At 44.8% G+C, this 20307-nt stretch overlaps 1 protein-coding gene across 1 annotated transcript; it reads left to right on the top strand.

Moving 5' to 3' along the window:
• The first annotated feature begins 664 nt into the window (after positions 1 to 664).
• On the top strand, positions 665 to 20060 carry LOC130110508 (tetraspanin-8-like). Its single transcript, XM_056277626.1, has 8 exons — positions 665 to 859; positions 13354 to 13416; positions 14910 to 15029; positions 15291 to 15365; positions 15705 to 15800; positions 17149 to 17271; positions 18405 to 18488; positions 18883 to 20060. The coding sequence occupies exons 1-8, from the start codon at positions 803 to 805 to the stop codon at positions 18952 to 18954; spliced, it is 690 nt and encodes a 229-aa protein (XP_056133601.1). The 5' UTR covers positions 665 to 802; the 3' UTR covers positions 18955 to 20060.
• Positions 20061 to 20307: the final 247 nt, after the last annotated feature.

The following is a 20307-nucleotide window of genomic DNA, read 5'->3' as shown; positions in this document are numbered from 1 at the left end:
TTCTAACATGGCATGTGACTTGAGGCTACAGCTCGCTGTGCCAGCCAGGTCAGGTGCATCTTGCCAGAAGTGCCAATACAGGTACAATACAGTGTCTAGTAAATGTCCTGCGGATGATACACATTGTGGTTAAAGGACATTGACTAAGTAGGCCTGGGTATCTAAAACCATCTCACTGCAGTAAAGGCCTGTAAAGGAATCTTTTTTCAACCCATTTTTTACAGCGTTTTTACAGGAATGTTGTCCAAATGCAGAGCAGTTTTATTGTCATAACTGACTTCTTTATTAGATGGGATGACATATTTAGTTCCATGTAAGCTGATCATATCACGTTTGGTTTAGTCATGGTTATACAGGCCCACCTGAAACTGAGGTGATCTGTAAATCTCTCCGTCACAGGAAAGCAGCCCAGCAGGACAAGACCCACCCACCCACACACACACACAGAATGAGAGAGAGAGAGAGAGAGAGAGAGAGAGAGAGAGAGAGAGAGAGAGAGAGAGAGAGAGAGAGAGAGAGAGAGAGAGAGAGAGAGAGAGAGAGAGAGAGAGAGAGAGAGAGAGAGAGAGAGAGAGAGAGAGAGAGAGAGAGAGAGAGAGAGAGAGAGAGAGAGAGAGAGAGAGAGAGAGAGAGAGAGAGAGAGAGAGAGAGAGAGAGAGAGAGAGAGAGAGAGGTGGAGAAACAGGTAAAGCAAAGTGACTATTCAGAGGAAGTGAAGGCGTCTCTCTGTTCTCCACAGCCTGCTGTCCATTCTTCTGTGAGCGTCTGACTGAGGACAGGTTTGAAGGGAGAGAGCGACGCCATGGGTGTAAACAAATGTATCAAGTACCTTCTGTTCTTCTTCAACTTCCTGTTCTGGGTGAGTTACTTATTTGTCTCTGACTTTCCGGTGACTTCGGTCCTTCCACCACTTGGACTCAGGTCTGCTCCTGGACACTGAGACGGCTAGATGGGCTTATAATGAAGCGTTTGTTTTGGCATGACCGATGCTCCTCTCGACACATGATTTGGATATGTGGCGAAGACAAAAACATGGAATTGTAACTTGTTGAATTACAGATGAATGCCATTGTCACGACCCTGCTCCTCCTCGGATTCTTCTCAGTTTTAACATCAAACCAGCTGCATGAAATGAGAGCAGGCGCCCATCTCAGTTGCAGTTCTGTTTGAAGCAGAACAGATGAGAACCGCTGCGGTTCCAGGTGTCTGAACTAGAGAAGTCTACTCAGGATCTGGATCAAAATATTGAGTGATGTTTGACTGACAGCTGCCCCAGCAGATTGCAGTGTGGGTCCGTGGAGATGTCTCCTCCCACTGGAGTGAGTTTGGGTGTGGCACTCCTGCAGCATCAGACTGAAACTATGTGATTTATTAAAACCCCAAGCGGGACAGGTCCAGCGTGTCCCAGATTCTGTTTGTTTCCAGACGATAGAATTGAAATTGTCCAAGAGATGACTTTTGAATGCTGGCCCACTATTGGGACAGTGATGTAACCCTGTTTTGTGGATGGGTTGCCAGTTCTGTCGGGTTCCAAATTCAGCTGAATAGCTACAAGAACTGTCATGGGATTATTTTTTTGTTTAACTTGATGGGCTACAATGTCAGATCAGGAGAAGACCACATCAGTTTAAACTCGCTGAGGCTCTACACAGACTCATACCAAATCCCATGCGGGGGAGAGTATTTGTGTCTGTACACTCTCACCCCAGCTAGAAGGAAGTGAAGCTGTGTGTGTGGGTTCGAAGCCAGGCTGCTATTTGTTCTCTTCCAAGATGTTGCGGGAAGTGGCAGCAGATCGATGATAACTTGATTGTGTGGGCTGAGTGGTCGGGATGCGTTGGTCCTAATGGCAGCGGCTCTCGCGCTCTTCCTGGAACAGCAGCTGCTAGCTAAGTGGTACCGGTCCCAGATCTGCTCACTGGGTTCACTTGTGCTGAATTGGTTGCTTGGCAACCTCTGCGTTTTGACCAGGTAACATGGAACCCGCTGCCACAGGTTGTGTCCACATCCGTCCAGTTCTTCCACTGCAGGCTTCGGGCTCCACCCACCTTCCCTGGGGTGCAGCGGGGTTGTGTGTGGCAGATAAAAACTAGGAGGTGTGCTTTTGATTGTAGACTACAGAGCAGGCCTGTTGTTTCTTTCTTGACCCCAGTATGCTGGTTTTCATGCACCCCCCACCCCCAGAAATTAGTGGCTTTCTTTTTTTTTTTACTTGTGTATGAAAAATGATTGATATTATGGTAGTAATTTCCATAATTATTTCAAGATTCAAGACTTAGTTTATTGTCGTTTTCATTTTGTACCTGCGCACATAAATAAAAAGGAAATGTTGTTTCTGCCAGCCCACAGCCACGCAACGGAAGAGATGAAAATACACACCCAAAAATTCCCTCAAAATGATACCACAAAAACATGAAAACAGAGAACACAAACATGCAGCATTTATTTTTTATTTTAGAACATGGTTTAACATTAATATATTGATTACTTAATATATTAATGTTAATATTTTTACACATTTTGTATTTTACATATTTGTTATGTTATAACCGAAATGTTGAGCAACGGATGTTGTGATTGTCTGAATTCTCAGCATTTCTAAGTGTTTATATCAACATGGAAAGAGATGGCTCAGGACACCGAACCGTTGGGCTGACAGAAACACCGGCCTGTGTTGTTATGCGTTTACATTTTACTTCCCATGATGCTCTTCTGTTCGGCCCAACAAACAGTCAGGACAACCACTGAGTTCTGAATCCACAAGTGGTCCAGATCTGGGGCGCCCAGTGGCTCACCTGGTAGAGAGGGAGCCACATAAGGCTGAGTCCTTACTGCAGTGGCCTGGGTTCGAGCCCGGCCCTTTGCTGCATGTCATCCCCTCTCTCTCCCGTCTGTCTACTGTTACTGTCTAATACAGGTGAAACGTGACAAAAAAGAAAAAGAAAGTGTCCACAAGTGATGTGGTGCAGTACAAACAGTATGCACCACATCACACTTCTTCTTCTCCAGGACGCTGTGGGTGTGTGTGTGTGTGTGGGTGTGTGTGTGTGTGTCCAAAAGTGGAAATAAAAAAAGAAACTGTAGTTTAATGTAGAACTGGGAGAGTGTTGTGTGGCTCAGTGTGTAGAGTTCAGTGTAAGACAGTAAGTCTCATTGTCAGGATCCGCTCACCTGCCGGCTGTGACTGCAGGGGTCCTGCAGCAGGCAGTGACCTACACACAGGCGCTGCAGGTAGAGGACGTGTGTTACGTACAAGTAGGAATTTAAACATGGGATTTTATGCAGCATTGTGAACAAATGTTTGGTTAATTCTGTATTCAGTTCGTCAATCGTGGAATTACAAACAAACCAGAGGGTTGCTTAATGATGGTCCAGATTGTTAGGACTATGGTCTTAATGATAGTCTAGATTGTAAAGACTATGGTCTTAATGATGGTCCAGATTGTTAGGACTATGGACTTAATGATGGTCCAGATTGTTAGGACTATGGGCGGATAGTCCAGATTGTTAGGACTATGGACTTAATGGTTAGGACTATGGATTTAATGATGGTCCAGATTGTTAGGACTATGGGCTTAATGATAGTCTAGATTGTTAGGACTATGGGCTTAATGATAGTCTAGATTGTTAGGACTATGGGCGGATAGTCCAGATTGTTAGGACTATGGACTTAATGATAGTCGAGATTGTTAGGACTATGGGCTTAATGATAGTCCAGATTGTTAGTACTATGGGCTTAATGATAGTCCAGATTGTTGGAACTATGGGCTTAATGATGGTCCAGATTGTTAGGACTATGGGCTTAATGATAGTCCAGATTGTTAGTACTATGGGCTTAATGATAGTCCAGATTGTTAGGACTATGGGCTTAATGATAGTCCAGATTGTTAGCACTACGGGCTTAATGATGGTCCAGATTGTTAGGACTATGGGCTTAATGATAGTCTAGATTGTTAGGACTATGGGCTTAATAATGGTCCAGATTGTTAGGACTATGGGCTGATAGTCCAGATTGTTAGGACTATGGACTTAATGGTTAGGACTATGGATTTAATGATAGTCTAGATTGTTAGGACTATGGGCTTAATGATAGTCTAGATTGTTAGGACTATGGGCTTAATGATAGTCTAGATTGTTAGGACTATGGGCTTAATGATAGTCTAGATTGTTAGGACTATGGGCTTAATGATAGTCCAGATTGTTAGGACTATGGGCTTAATGATAGTCCAGATTGTTAGGACTATGGACTTAATGATAGTCGAGATTGTTAGGACTATGGTCTTAATGATAGTCTAGATTGTAAGGACTATGGACTAAATGATGGTCCAGATTGTTAGGACTATGGATTTAATGATGGTCCAGATTGTTAGGACTTTGGGTTTAATGATAGTCCAGATTGTTAGGACTATGGACTTAATGATAGTCCAGATTGTTAGGACTATGGGCTTAATGATAGTCCAGATTGTCAGGACTATGGGCTTAATGATAGTCCAGATTGTTAGTACTATGGACTTAATGATAGTCCAGATTGTTAGGACTATGGACTTAATGATAGTCCAGATTGTTAGGACTATGGGCTTAATGACAGTCCAGATTGTTAGGACTATGGGCTGATAGTCCAGATTGTTAGGACTATGGACTTAATGATAGTCGAAATTGTTAGGACTATGGGCTTAATGATAGTCCACATCGTTAGTGCTATGGACTTAATGATGGTCCAGATTGTTAGGACTATGGACTTAATGATGGTCCAGATTGTTAGGACTATGGACTTAATGATAGTCTAGATTGTTAGGACTATGAACTTAATGATGGTCCAGATTGTTAGGACTATAGACTTGATGATGGTCCAGATTGTTAGGACTATGGGCTTAATGATAGTCTAGTTTGTAATGACTATGGGCTTAATGATGGTCCAGATTGTTAGGACTATGGGCTTAATGATGGTCCAGATTGTTAGGACTATGGGCTTAATGATGGTCCAGATTGTTAGGACTATGGGCTTAATGATGGTCCAGATTGTTGGGACTATGGGCTTAATGATAGTCTAGTTTGTAATGACTATGGGCTTAATGATGGTCCAGATTGTTAGGACTATGGGCTTAATGATGGTCCAGATTGTTAGGACTATGGGCTTAATGATAGCCTAGATTGTAATGACTATGGGCTTAATGATAGTCTAGTTTGTAATTACTATGGGCTTAATGATAGTCCAGATTGTTAGGACTATGGACTTAATGATGGTCCACATTGTTAGGACTATGGGCTTAATGATAGTCTAGTTTGTAATGACTATGGGCTTAATGATAGTCCAGATTGTTAGTACTATGGACTTAATGATAGTCCAGATTGTTAGAACTATGGGCTTAATGATGGTCCAGATTGTTAGGACTATGGTCTTAATGATAGTCCAGATTGTTAGTACTATGGGCTTAATGATAGTCCAGATTGTTAGGACTATGGGCTTAATGATAGTCCAGATTGTTAGGACTATGGGCTGATAGTCCAGATTGTTAGGACTATGGACTTAATGGTTAGGACTATGGATTTAATGATAGTCTAGATTGTTAGGACTATGGGCTTAATGATAGTCTAGATTGTTAGGACTATGGGCTTAATGATAGTCCAGATTGTTAGGACTATGGGCTTAATGATGGTCCAGATTGTTAGGACTATGGGCTTAATGATGGTCCAGATTGTTAGGACTTTGGGTTTAATGATAGTCCAGATTGTTAGGACTATGGGCTGATAGTCCAGATTGTTAGGACTATGGAGTTAATGATAGACCAGATTGTTAGTACTATGGGCTTAATGATAGTCCAGATTGTTAGGACTATGGACTTAATGATAGTCCAGATTGTTAGGACTATGGGCTTAATGACAGTCCAGATTGTTAGGACTATGGGCTTAATAATAGTATAGATTGTTAGGACTATGGGTTTCATGATAGTCCAGATTGTTAGGACTATGGGTTTCATGATAGTCCAGATTGTTAGGACTATGGACTTAATGATAGTCGAGATTGTTAGGACTATGGGCTTAATGATAGTCCACATCGTTAGTGCTATGGACTTAATGATGGTCCAGATTGTTAGGACTATGGACTTAATGATGGTCCAGATTGTTAGGGCTATGGACTTAATGATAGTCTAGATTGTTAGGACTAGGAACTTAATGATAGTCCAGATTGTTAGGACTATAGACTTAATGATAGTCCAGATTGTTAGGACTATGGGCTTAATGATGGTCCAGATTGTTAGGACTATGGGCTTAATGATAGTCTAGTTTGTAATGACTATGGGCTTAATGATGGTCCAGATTGTTAGGAGTATGGGCTTAATGATGGTCCAGATTGTTGGGACTATGGGCTTAATGATAGTCTAGTTTGTAATGACTATGGGCTTAATGATGGTCCAGATTGTTAGGACTATGGGCTTAATGATGGTCCAGATTGTTAGGACTATGGGCTTAATGATAGCCTAGATTGTAATGACTATGGGCTTAATGATAGTCTAGTTTGTAATTACTATGGGCTTAATGATAGTCCAGATTGTTAGGACTATGGGCTTAATGATGGTCCAGATTGTTAGGACTATGGGCTTAATGATAGTCTAGTTTGTAATGACTATGGGCTTAATGATAGTCCAGATTGTTAGGACTATGGACTTAATGATGGTCCAGATTGTTAGGACTATGGACTTAATGATGACCTAGATTGTAATGACTATGGGCTTAATGATGGTCCAGATTGTTAGGACTATGGGTTTAATGATAGTCTAGATTGTAATGACTATGGGCTTAATGATGGTCCAGATTGTTAGGACTATGGGTTTAATGATGGGCTAGATTGTTAGGACTATGGGCTTAATGATGGTCCAGATTGTTAGGACTATGGGCTTAATGATGGTCCAGATTGTTAGGACTATGGGCTTAATGATGGTCCAGATTGTTAGGACTATGGACTGTGAGTGGCTGTGCGGGTGATTTTCTGTAAATGTGTAGTGTTTCATGTTGAGCAGCAACATTAATGTGTTGACCGTATGACGCCATCTGCATGATGTGAAATCCTCTTCTGAATTACAGATGAAAGATCTGAACAATCACTAGTGCGCACACACACACACACACACACACACACACACACACACACACACACAGGGGGGACTTCCCCTTTGAAGCAGGAACACAGTGGGTGAAGGCTGTTAGTATGAGTGTTTGTGTTCTTGGTGTCATGTATTGTTCCTCAGGATTTATTCCAGTGAAGTTGTGTGTGTTTTGACTGTGTAGTCAGCTGTGTGTGATGTGAGCTTGGCTCTCCGAACTGGAGGTGGGTTGTGCTGCAGCTTATTCTGCCGTCGCTCTGCAAGTCTGCATAACAGTCTGAACAATGACTGGAATGCACATCATGCACACATCAGTGTACTCATGTGTTGGCTTAGTGGTGTGTGTGTGTGTGTGTGTGTGTGTGTGTGTGTGTGTGTGTGTGTGTGTGTGTGCATCATTCTTCATTTGTTCCCGCCGCCTGTCTTCTGAAAGTTTTCATAGTCTTCTTCCTTTATTCAGGTTCCTGTTGTAATGCCATTCCCTGGATCCTTGGTCACATGGCTTGTGTGTAAGGCTCAGCCGCAGCAGTGCATCTGACTAGAAGCTGTTGCTAAAAGCAGAAATGTTGTCGTGTGTGTGTGTGTGTGTGTGTGTGTGTGTGTGTGTGTGTGTGTGTGTGTGTGTGTACGTATGCTCCTACGACGTATAAACTAAACTTAATGTCCTGTCATGTTATGCAGCTCCTCACACCCGCTGCAAGAATGGGAACATGCTGCCGTCCACCCAGTGTGTCTGTGATGGTGGTGGAGCATGGCTCTCACCAGGAAGATTGTCGCTGCAGTGACAAGGAGCCGAAATACAAGAATTTTGCTCTCTCGTGCTTGTGTAAGACATAACAAATAAAGGATCTTGAATCTCTCTTGAAACTCTTGAATCCCTGGAGGGAGTCTCCAGCCTGCATCAGCTCCTCTTTATACTGGGCCATGTTCAGGTGTCCCAACACCAAGCAGAAACCATTTGTACTGGTACGTACAACAAAGAAAGGAAATTCCATTTCCCCCATCCCACAGCAGCGCAACACAAAAGACAACACATATCCAAAAACCTCCAAAAACAATACCACCAAAAACGGAGAGAACAAAGAAAAAACGGCCAACAGCACAGTCCACCCAGTACACCACAGTCCACCCAGTACAACACAGTCCACCCAGTACAACACAGTCCACCCAGTACAACACAGTCCACCCAGTACACCACAGTCCACCCAGTACAACACAGTCCACCCAGTACACCACAGTCCACCCAGTACAACACAGTCCACCCAGTACACCACAGTCCACCCAGTACACCACAGTCCACCTAGTACAACACAGTCCACCCAGTACACCACAGTCCACCCAGTACAACACAGTCCACCCAGTACACCACAGTCCACCCAGTACAACACAGTCCACCTAGTACAACACAGTCCACCCAGTACACCACAGTCCACCTAGTACAATACAGTACACCACAGTCCACCCAGTACACCACAATCCACCCAGTACAACACAGTCCACCTAGTACAACACAGCCCACCCAGTACACCACAGTCCACCTAGTACAACACAGTCCACCCAGTACACCACAGTCCACCCAGTACACCACAGTCCACCCGGTACACCACAGTCCACCCAGTACACCACAGTCCACCTAATACAACACAGCCCACCCAGTACACCACAGTCCACCCAGTACAACACAGTCCACCTAGTACAACACAGCCCACCCAGTACAACACAGTCCACCTAGTACAACACAGCCCACCCAGTACAACACAGCCCACCCAGTACAACACAGCCCACCCAGTACAACACAGCCCACCCAGTACAACACAGTCCACCCAGTACAACACAGCCCACCCAGTACACCACAGCCCACCCAGTACAACACAGCCCACCCAGTACAACACAGCCTAACCAGTACAACACAGTCCACCCAGTACAACACAGTCCACCCAGTACAACACAGTCCAGAAAGTCCACTGTCCAGGAGAAGGAATGCCAGCCAGGATGGCTGTCGGAACTGCCGGTCTGCATGGGCTAGCAGTTAGCTTAGCTTGCCCCGCTTCCGCGTATTGTCGGACAGCTCTCAGTGTTTCCTCTTCGGACGCAGCTCGGGTCAGGGCCGTGGTTGTTGGGCCCGTGGGATGTAGCAGACCAGGCTCCTCCCGCCGATCCAACGCCAGCTCTCCAGCCAGACCCCTTCGACACACCTCCCCGCACGACACAAACGCAGATGCAGACAAAAACACTGCACAGTTGATGCTAAGCGAGGCCCCCGCCAGACCGCCTCGGTGTTTCCTCTCGGGCAGGGCCGTGGGCTAGCAGTTAGCTTAGCCTGCCCCGCTTGCCTCCTCCTCGAGCCCACAGGACGCAGCAGACCAAGCTCTCTCAGCCGATCCAGCGCCAGCTGTCCTTGCCTAGCGAAATTGAGGATCAAAATAAAAACTTCACATGATGACACAAACTTAGACGTGGACAAAGACAAACACATAATCGACACTGGGTGAGGCTGCCGCAAACTCCCCCGTCTCCACTCCAACAAAGGCGAGGTTTATGAGTTACAGATCATCTGCGGAGGTTTATTCAGATGTCTCGCTCGACAGCTGCTATGACGGGAGCAGGTTGTTGTCATTTTAAAACCGCTCTGGCCATAAACTCCCCCCTCCAAAAATGGTGGCGTAAAGTGGCATTTAATGGCCTTTGTAACTGTTGAATACAGATTTTTGTTTCTCGGTAGATCTGAGAAGAAAGAAGTCTTCCCACAACACCAAGAGCTGACCCAGGGTGTGGCTGTTTGTTTTCACTGATACCCGAGTCCCCGCTCCTAAGCCGCTCTGCAGGTTTGGTGTGTGTGTGTGTGTGTGTGTGTGTGACAATAGTGACGCAGGTTTGAAGTTTTCATTTGGCATTAAACTCCATTAAGTCTATGGTAAGTGCAGTGTTACAGCAGTCTGGAGCCCAATGTCTTGCTTCACAACTGTAACGGAGGATGAACTTGAACCCTGGACCTCTTACTCACACCGGCTTGATTTCTTCGCAGGAGATGATGTCCTTCTGATGTCCTCCAACATTGTGTGTGTGTGTGTGTGTGTGTGTGGTCTAGGTAACATGAGACTGTCTCTGTTTCCACCACTGGACTGGTTCAGTGACATAGCAGAGGCTGGTTGTACTGGGAAGCTCCCAGGTGGGAATGTGAAACAGGGTGGAGCTGTGACCGATCTGTGTGTCAGCAAATCCTGTTCGACAATCAAGGTTAAAAGATGTTGTTAGTCAACTTGTTTACATGAGGGTGGAGAAACGGCTTCGGGGGGTTGTCGCTCTTGGATTGGGGTCGGATTCCAGATTTAGCCCTTCAGCAAATGGAGAAGAAAGATGTGACTCTGTCATGTCTTAATCTCGGTTGAACAAATAGTTTAGCTGGTGTTTGTGTTCTTTTAAACATCTTGATGTACTGTCCAACCACGGTCACTACAGGAAGGATGAACAGTACACACTTCTGTTCTTCTAACCAGGGCTCCACTCAGGTTCCTTTTCTCTCTGTCACTACTGCTCAGGCCAGCTCTGTCACTCTGTCACTCTGTCACTCTGTCTGTCTGTCTGTCTGTCTGTCTGTCTGTCTGTCTGTCTGTCTGTCTGTCTGTCTGTCTGTGTGTGTGTGTCTGTCTGTGTGTGTGTGTGTGTGTGTTTCAAAGTTGAGTAAAGGACAGTAACTTTTTTCTTTTCTTTTTTTGTGGCTTCGCCCCCCCCCCCCTTTTTCTCCCCAATTGTACTTGGCCAATTACCCCACTCTTCCGAGCCGTTGCCCACCCCTGCTCTAGAGCTTAAAACTAGACAATATGGTTGGGCAGCTGAGGTTCTCCACCTGCTGCTTGGGTCCTCTCCCTACCTTCCATCCATCCATCCATTATCCAAACCGCTCATCCTGCTCTCAGGGTCGCGGGATGCTGGAGCCTTTCCCAGCAGTCACTGGGCGGCAGGCGGGGAGACACCCTGGACAGGCTGCCAGACCATCAAAGGGCCCACACACACACACACACACACACACACACACACACACACACACACACACACACACACACATTCATTCCTAGGGACAATTTAGTACGGCCAGGTCACCGACCTACCTTTGGACTGTGGGAGGAAACCGGACCCCCGGAGGAAACCCATGTAGACACGGGGAGAACATGCAAACTCCACACAGAGGACGACCCGGGACGACCCCACCAAGGCTGGACTACCCCGGGGCTCAAACCCAGGACCTTCTTGCTGTGAGGCGACCGCGCTAACCACTGCGCCACCGTGCCGCCCCCTCCCTACCACATTTTTTAAAACAGTTTTTAATTGCTTAGCACGTGAGGTATTAGAAATGATTAACTGCTGTCTTCGGGCAGGTATATGTCCTGCAGCACGTGAGACGGCTGTCATTTAATCACTTCTGAAGAAGAGCAACCTTGATGCGACAGCTATTGCCAACTACTGGCCCACCTCCAACTTACCGTTCCCCAGTGAAATACTTGAAGAAACAGTTAATTCTCAAGTTAATAACTACTTAACATCTAACAACCTTCGAGCTGTTTATCAATCAGGTTTTCGATCTCACCATAGCACAGAAGCAGCACTTATCAAAGTTGTGAACGATCTGCATGTGACTAATAAATGATCTGTTCTGGTGTTCCTGGAACACGAGGTCACCTTCGACACTGGTGATCCTCATCTTTTACTGGAGAGGTTAGAAAAATGGGCCGGCCTACCTACAAGACATGCAGTTCTTTGTGTCCATTGAAGACTTTACCTTGGACAAAGTGGGTATAATGTGTGGGGTACGCCAAGATTCGATTCTTGGACCATAGCTATTTAATGTGCTCCCACTCACACGACATACAAAAACACAAAATGAATTACCATAGTTATGCAGATGATTCACAACTGTACATATCGTGTCTGTGAATGTTCCCATTCATCCAGGTCACGGTTATCCAAAGGAGTTGGATAACCGTGTTCCATCCTTTGGATAACTGTACATATCCCTATCTTCTGATGACCTAGAGCCCATACATCCCCTAACTCAGTGTATTGACGATATTAATCTATAGATGTTAGAACTTTTTCCAACTCAAAGACAAAACAGAAATACTTATTTTTGAACAAAGACTCAGAGAATTGCAGCTCATCTCAGCTCTCTGTCTCTGGAGTACAAAAGTGAAGCTAGAAATGTTGGTGTAATCATAAACAGTGATGTGAATTTTAAGAGCCACATCAATTCAAAGTGCAGCAGCTCATGTTCTCACCAGAACTATAAAGTATGAGCACATTACACCTGTTCTTAGGTCTCTGCATTGGCTCCCTATCCAAACTAGAAGAGATTTTAAACTTGTGTTCATTGTATACAAAGCGCTAAATGGTCTCGCACCACACGATAGAAAAGACATGCTAAAGACTTCCAAACCAGCAAGATCTCTCAGGTCCATGGCAGTGGTCTTCTAACCATCCCTCGTGCTAGCTGTAGAGCAGGGGAAGCTGCATTTTCTGTTTACACCCCAAGTAGCTGTAACGCCCTGCCTGAGGACCTGAGAGAGGCCCCTACACTGGAGACATTTAAAAGCAGGTCAAAAACCTTACTTTTTAAAACAGCCGACAGCTAAGTATTTTGTGTGTGTGTGTGTCTTGTGTATATATTTTTATATTCTGCACTGATTCTTGTGTAAGTGCACTAACACCTTTTGATATGCCTATTTATTTTCTGCGTTTGAACTTTTATGATTGTGTTGCGATTGTGTTGTCACTTTATGTAAAGCACACTATGTTGCCCTGTGTAGTAAATGTGTTATATAAAGTCAGACTTGACCACTGTAGGGCTCTCTGGTGAACATGCTGATAAATGACTGTTTGGGGTGTACAGCAGGACCGTGTGATGGACCATATGATCCAAGACCTTTACTGCAGTTACAGGAGAACCATTTCACTGCATCGTATTGTCGCTCATCTGAAAATCGAGGCAGTCAGAGGTCATACCTGGAAATGAGTTTTTCAGCTGCAGTTTCAGATTTTGTCCATAAGATGTCACTAGAATTCCAAAACTTAAAGCATAGAATAGGTTTTATGGCCTGGCAGCCTGTCCAGGGTGTCTCCCCGCCTGCTGCCCAGTGACTGCTGGGATAGGCTCCAGCATCCCCGCCACCCTGAGAGAAGGACAAGCGGTTCAGATAATGTATGGATGGATGAACAGATGTGAGAATACCAGTGTTTTCTCTTTGTCTCTCTCTAGGTGAGTGGCTGTATAATCCTAGCTGTGTCCATCTACCTAAAAGTCACCAAGGATGGAAACAAGGTAGGAACTGGAGTTCAGATGAGTTAAAAGACATGACATCACAGTCCTCTGTACTATGTAGAGTTAAGGTCTGTTACGGGCCCAGACACACCAAACCCACTAGTGGCGACGAAGGCCGCCTGTTGTGTCGCCTCACGTCACCTGCCATCTGGGCCAAAAAGCAGCACTTGAACACACCGGAGAGACTGCAGCCAACGTCCAGCTAGCATGTACGTTCTGCACTGATTTGCTAAGCTAAACAGCCAATCAGAGTGATCTCTCTCACTGACGGGCTCCGCCGATTCAACATGCTGAATCAGCTGAAGAGCTGCCGACAGGGGTCTGACTAGTGTCGACGGTGCAGGGCACACCGCAAAAACTAGGGTCACAAATGCTCACCGACGGCCAACCGTCGGCCTGGTGTGCCAGTCTGAACAATCAGTAAAACCAGGCCACGTCTGGTTTCTCCCGAGTTCGGAGAATTCCCATGTTAAATCTCTTAAAACTGACGTAATAGACGTCGATATCAAATATATTTATTTACATGACCACTCGTTCCATCAGTCAAGCTGCTCACATTGGATGTTGATACCCGAGACGTCTTTTGCACTTTGGGAGAAATGTGGATTCTGTAGAAAAATCCCAGTTTCCAGCTGTTTTTTTCCCGCTGGGAGGCCAATGTGTTCCTTTCCCCTCCAAATGACAGACGGCTTCACCAGACACTTGGTTTGACTGTTGACAGAAAGTGGCAGGTTTGAGACCAGGTGTGGTATGAAGTCATCAGGGAAACTCCTCCCACCACAGGTGATTGGCTGAATTAGACTCGACACACCTTTAGAAGGCTTGACGGGAAGTCCTGGTTGTCCGTTCAGTTGTCAGGTGTAGAAAGTGAGTGGAGGCTGACAGAACAGAAGAGGTGCAGCTGTGCCACCCTTCTACGCCACAACTGAGCCTAACACCCAGGCCATCCACACCTGATTTGTTTTTTTTATAAAATCAAAGCTTTAGGAAGAGTGTAAAGAGATTATTTATAGAATAACAGAACTTTAATTTAGAAATTCATTTGTAGAATTATTTTCAAATACAAACTGATAATCCTTCCTTCATCAAGCAGAAGACATTTGTACTTGTTTGGAAGACATGATGGAGATGTGTCAATCATGTTCTCTGCATTTATCTAATGTAGAAAAACATCTTATTCCAGACTGTGAACACCCCTGTTAAAAGGGGTTTCCTCCCTGCTAAAGGGTATTTATTTAGGGAGTTGTTCCTCATCCGATGTGAGGATCTATGGACAGGATGTTGTGTTGCAGTAAAGCCCCCTGAGGCACATTTGTAATATCACAAATAAAAGAGACTTAGTGTGACTATTGTTATTAACGAGTGTAAAGTATCAGTCGTTAGTCTCACTAAATGTCTGGCAGGTTCAGTGTCTCTGAAGATAGACTAGAATAAAGCTTTGTCCAGCTGAGGCTGGAAAATCAGAAGGAATTAACTAAATCCCCCTGCTCCAGATCACCGACGAGGCCATCCCTGGTATCGACCTGATGATCTCCATCGGAGTCATCATCATGGTCCTGGGCTTCCTGGGCTGCTGTGGAGCCATCAGAGAGAACCGCTGTCTGCTGCTACTGGTAACACAGACACACACACACACACACACACACACACACACACACACACACACACACACACACACACACACACACACACACACACACACACTGTCTGTAAGCCTAGTCTGTATCGTTTCTCTCAGAAGTCCTACCAGAAGCCAGATGATAAAATAAAGTTCCATGGTTTGGTTCATCATCTGTTGTCTTAAGTAGTTGGGAGGAACATCTCAACAACGATCTTTAAAGAAGTCAGTGACGGTTTTGTTTGTTGTCCTCCAGTTCTTCATCTGTCTCCTACTCATCTTCATTCTCCTGCTGGCAGCAGGAATTGTGGGAGCTGTCTCCGAGAACAAGGTAGAGCAGGATATGATGTCATCACTACATCACTACTACTGCTTGTTTATGGTGCCAACGGGAGCTCTGTGTGTGTGTGTGTGTGTGTGTGTGTGTGTGTGTTAAGGGAGGCATAAGTGAGTCTGATGTGATCAGATATTCACTGGTTAGATGTTTAAAGGATACTAGATGATGTAAATCCGTGGTTGATTTAATGTGGACATTTTTACAAGAAGATTTTAAATGTTTTAGTCAGATTTTGCTTTTTTTCCTAAATCTATGTAAAACTTGTGACGTACATGAGGTAGTTTGTTCTTCCTCTCTCTTAAATCATTTGTTTATTTTCTGTGTGTTGTGTAGGCCAAAGAATGGGTAAAAGAGCATCTGCTTACAATGTTGCCCCTGAAGGACCAACCTGCTGACGTCCAGACAGACCTGCAGAAACTAGAGGAGGAGGTACACACTAATACACACAGACCTGCAGAAACCCGAGGAGGAGGCACACACTAATACACACAGACCTGCAGAAACTAGAGGAGGAGGTACACACTAATACACACAGACCTGCAGAAACTAGAGGAGGAGGCACACATTAATACACACAGACCTGCTGAAACTAGAGGAGGAGGTACACACTAATACACACAGACCTGCAGAAACTAGAGGAGGAGGTACACACTAATGCACACAGACCTGCAGAAACTAGAGGAGGAGGTACACACAGCCCTGCAGAAACTAGAGGAGGAGGTACACACCAATACACACAGCCCTGCAGAAACTCGAGGAGGAGGTACACACTAATGCACACAGAACTGCAGAAACTAGAGTAGGAGGTACACCCTAATACACACAGACCTGCAGAAACTAGAGGAGGAGGTACACACTAATGCACACAGAACTGCAGAAACTAGAGGAGGAGGTACACACTAATAGACACAGACCTTCAGAAACTAGAGGAGGAGGTACACACTAATACACACAGCCCTGCAGAAACTAGAGGAGGAGGTACACACTAATAGACACAGACCTGCAGAAACTAGAGGAGGAGGTACACACTAATGCACACAGAACTGCAGAAACTAGAGGAGGAGGTACACACTAATAGACACAGACCTTCAGAAACTAGAGGAGGAGGTACACACTAATACACACAGCCCTGCAGAAACTAGAGGAGGAGGTACACACTAATAGACACAGACCTGCAGAAACTAGAGGAGGAGGTACACACTAATGCACACAGAACTGCAGAAACTAGAGTAGGAGGTACACACTAATACACACAGACCTGCAGAAACTAGAGGAGGAGGTACACACTAATACACACAGACCTGCAGAAACTAGAGGAGGAGGTACACACACACACACACACACACACACACAGTTGTGTAGAAAGTAAAATAAGGGGTACATAATAGACACGTTCACACATATATCCACTGGTAGGTTTTGTCATTATTGAAAAGATAAATATGAACCTTATATGTTGTGTTTTTGTGAAGTGTTTGGAGGCAAATTGAAAGAGTTTAACTGGGCAGTAAAACTTTTCTCAGGACCCAATTGAAGAATTAAACGTTACTTGCATGTCAGGTTGGTAAAGCGCTGTGAGTGGCTTTTGCAGCTAGAAAAGCACTATAAAAATGCAACTTGATTGATTGAATATTAAAGAGTACTCTGACAGGAGTATTAGGGATAAAGATGAAACCTTGATTTATATGTTTTCTTCTGTTTGTCGTGTCTCACGTCATGTGTATCTGTCTGTCCTTCACATGCTGTGGTCTTGCCGGTCTTGTTCTCTGTCTCGTAGTTTAAATGCTGTGGGCTGGTCAAAGGGCCAGAGGACTGGGATGGTTCTGTTCCCTCCTCCTGTTACTGTAATGACACCAGCCAGCCCTGCGAGAAAGTGGGCTCCCACAGCGTCTACACCACGGTGAGGAAACTGCACATGAACTGAACCGTGAGTCTGGGAGGAGATCTGTGATCGTCACTAAAGCCCTCACACTGAGCACCAGATATTTGATTCACAAGGCTAGGCTCAGAGTTGAAGGGTTTTAAAAGTTGAAATCGTGCATATGTTCAGATTAAATTCTCTCCCTGTTTGACCAATCACGTTGGAGCAGGGACTGACCCCCATGTCTCCTAAAGCCTCCTACAGACTGAGATTTTAACGGTCCTATAAGTTTATTGCGAGCCACATTGTGTGATATGGATCTAATAAACTTGGTACGACATCAAGTGTGATGTGTGTAGACTGTATGATGATAACACTACTGAGTCACAGGCCACGACGCCAGTCCATAAAAACATCATCAGCGTGCGTGCCGCATCTGCGTGTGTCATCAATCTACGCCGCCGATAGAGCAACATGGCGCCAAGCAGGAATCGAGTCCTTTTAATAGTCGCTGCAGCTCGTTTTGCTCGTTTTGTTGAATCCATGGCATTTGGGTCACAGATACTAACAGTGTGTTTGTTTGTGTTTAGCGCCAGCAAAGATTCTACATCGTGTTGATCAGTGCATCATTTCCTGCTGCATTTCTATTGGTTGTTAGTAGTCGTAGGTCGTAGCAGCAGTCACCTTGTGAGATGGTCATCCTAAGTTTCTGACACTGTCAGACTTGTGTCTCAGGTTATCTTCGGTCGGACGACTGTGATATCAGCTATCTTTGAACCTGTCTCACAGTGTGATGTAGGACCACTGTTTTGGAGCCATGACCAAAGATATTGCCACACTTAGTCATCTTTCATCTGAGATGGCCCACATCACACAGTCTGTAGGAGGCTCTCAAATTAGCTTTGTAGAAATAAAACCACGGTGAAGGTCAGGATTCTGGAAGAAGTGAAGCTGAAGTCCATACCAACACCTTTATCCTGCTCCTGTGATGAGTTTTAATGTGTGAGGACAGATTCTGGTGTGGACAGGACAGTGTTTGGTTTGTTATTGTGTGACTCTGGAGTCACACCACCCTGCAAGACTATCTGCTTGCCTGCTTCAAACGGTTTTACAGCAGCCTCAGATGTCTGGATTTTGTTGTCACGTGTGTGTGTGTGTGTGTGTCCTTGCAGCCGTGCTCAACATTCATCATCACTTTCATGGAGAACAACATGATCATTGTCCTGGGGATCGCATTCGCCATCGCCATCCTCCTGGTCTGTATATATACATGACACTCATCCGTACACATGTAATATATACTGTGTGCATGTTTACGTTGGTTGTCTGTACTGAAGTGGTTTGAAGGCCCTCACACAGCCAGCGTTGGTGTTCTGTGAATGGCTTCTGTCAGCAGTGAAGTTGCAGTGACTGACTGTTTTAAACTGGACATGTTGGTTTTGCTGTGCTGCCGACTGGCATCACAGAATCCTGAATGACATGGTGCTCTCAGCTGATCTGCTGTAGAGGAACATGAGGCTGTGTTATTTCAAAACAGGAATGGCCTCTTCCACCACTCCAGAAAATATCTGACACATTCACTGAAGTAAAGCTCTGATGGATGGATGTCGGGTTCTTCTAACCGCTGCCGTGTTGTTCTTGTCTCTGCAGATCTTTGGCATGGTTTTTGCCATGACGCTCTACTGTCAGATTGGCAGGAAGGAAGGCCCAACCACAGCTTGACATCTTAACAGGCCAACATCCTCCACATGGAGACCAGCTAATCAGCAACGCCACATTAATCTTAGCCTCAACTCCAAAGTATTCTTGTTCTCAAGTAAAACATTCAGCTTAAAGAAACACTCGAGCTTTTAGTTGTGTTGAACCAGATTGTTGGCAGTGTGATCTGTATCTATTTAGTTTAGTGCGCTGCATGCTAATGCCTTTGCTAATAGCATTAACAGCATTACATACCCCCCAGTCATCCCACATCACTGCTTGTTCCTGTCACCTGAAAGGAAATGACCTTGCAACCATGCCTCCACACACACACCAACAGCTGCGACCCTGAAGTCAGTTTGGAGGGTTAATTTCTCATCTGCGTTTTGTTAAATTGTGTTGTGTTATTGGATCAAATGAAAAGTAATCGTACAGGATTGCTGTTAGCTGCAGCGGCTGCCTGTGTACTGCCTGTGTACTGACGTGTACTGATGCCTTTAAAGTTGACTTACTTGGAAATAACTTCCCTGCTGTGGTCATTCTATAAGCTCTGGAATATTCTCAGGAAAACATCTTCATGTTCTTATGTACGCTCTGCTGAAGATGTCACACGTGCTTTCTTATTGTGTTCTCTTTACTCGTTTTTGTTTCTGTGTAAACTCAGAAACCTTCCAGGTGCAGTAAAGTGTTTTCTAGTACCAACCTTCCCTTCATACCAGTCTGCTGATGTTCAGCTGATGCTGTTTTTAAAGGGACATGTTGGTTTGGTTTTCTGGAGGTCATGTTGGTTCTAGGTTCAGGTCTGTTGATTTAATCAGTACATGTCTCACTCATCTGAAAAGAATCTGTACAATTTTGCTTTTTGCACTTGGAATCTTTTTGTGGTCGGGTTTATAAATAAAGTTGAATTTTTTTTTTTTTTAAGGCATTGAACCAATGAGCTGCTCTGGGGTTTTCTGTCAGGTTTGTTGGTTTGAGGCTGAGAACCGACGATCAGATGTGATGTGGTTTGGATGTAAAAAGGAAGTGATTGTAGATGTTAAACGATTCATTCCTAAGTGCTTTTCCGTCCTGCCTTCCTAAATCTGTTTGCTTTCTGTTCAATAAAATAAAATATGATGGTAACTACACCCCTAAGGTTTGTGTCAGAACCTGACAAGTACCAAGATTTCCTCAATCCAGCCATTAACCACAATTATAAATTATTTCATTTTTCAGCGAGGGTGTGAGGACCACAGTTCCTCCTCAGTTTTGTGAAGCACCTTGTGACTTCATGTGATGATGTTCTCTCGGGTCTCATCCAGGAGTTCCTCTGAAGGTAACATCATCTAGTTTCTTTTGGTCTCATCCAGCAGTTATCCTGAAGATATCATCTAG

The sequence above is a fragment of the Lampris incognitus genome, chromosome 3, assembly GCF_029633865.1.
Source record: "Lampris incognitus isolate fLamInc1 chromosome 3, fLamInc1.hap2, whole genome shotgun sequence".
Taxonomy (NCBI): domain Eukaryota; kingdom Metazoa; phylum Chordata; class Actinopteri; order Lampriformes; family Lampridae; genus Lampris; species Lampris incognitus.
This window is presented reverse-complemented; position numbering and strand designations above follow the sequence as displayed.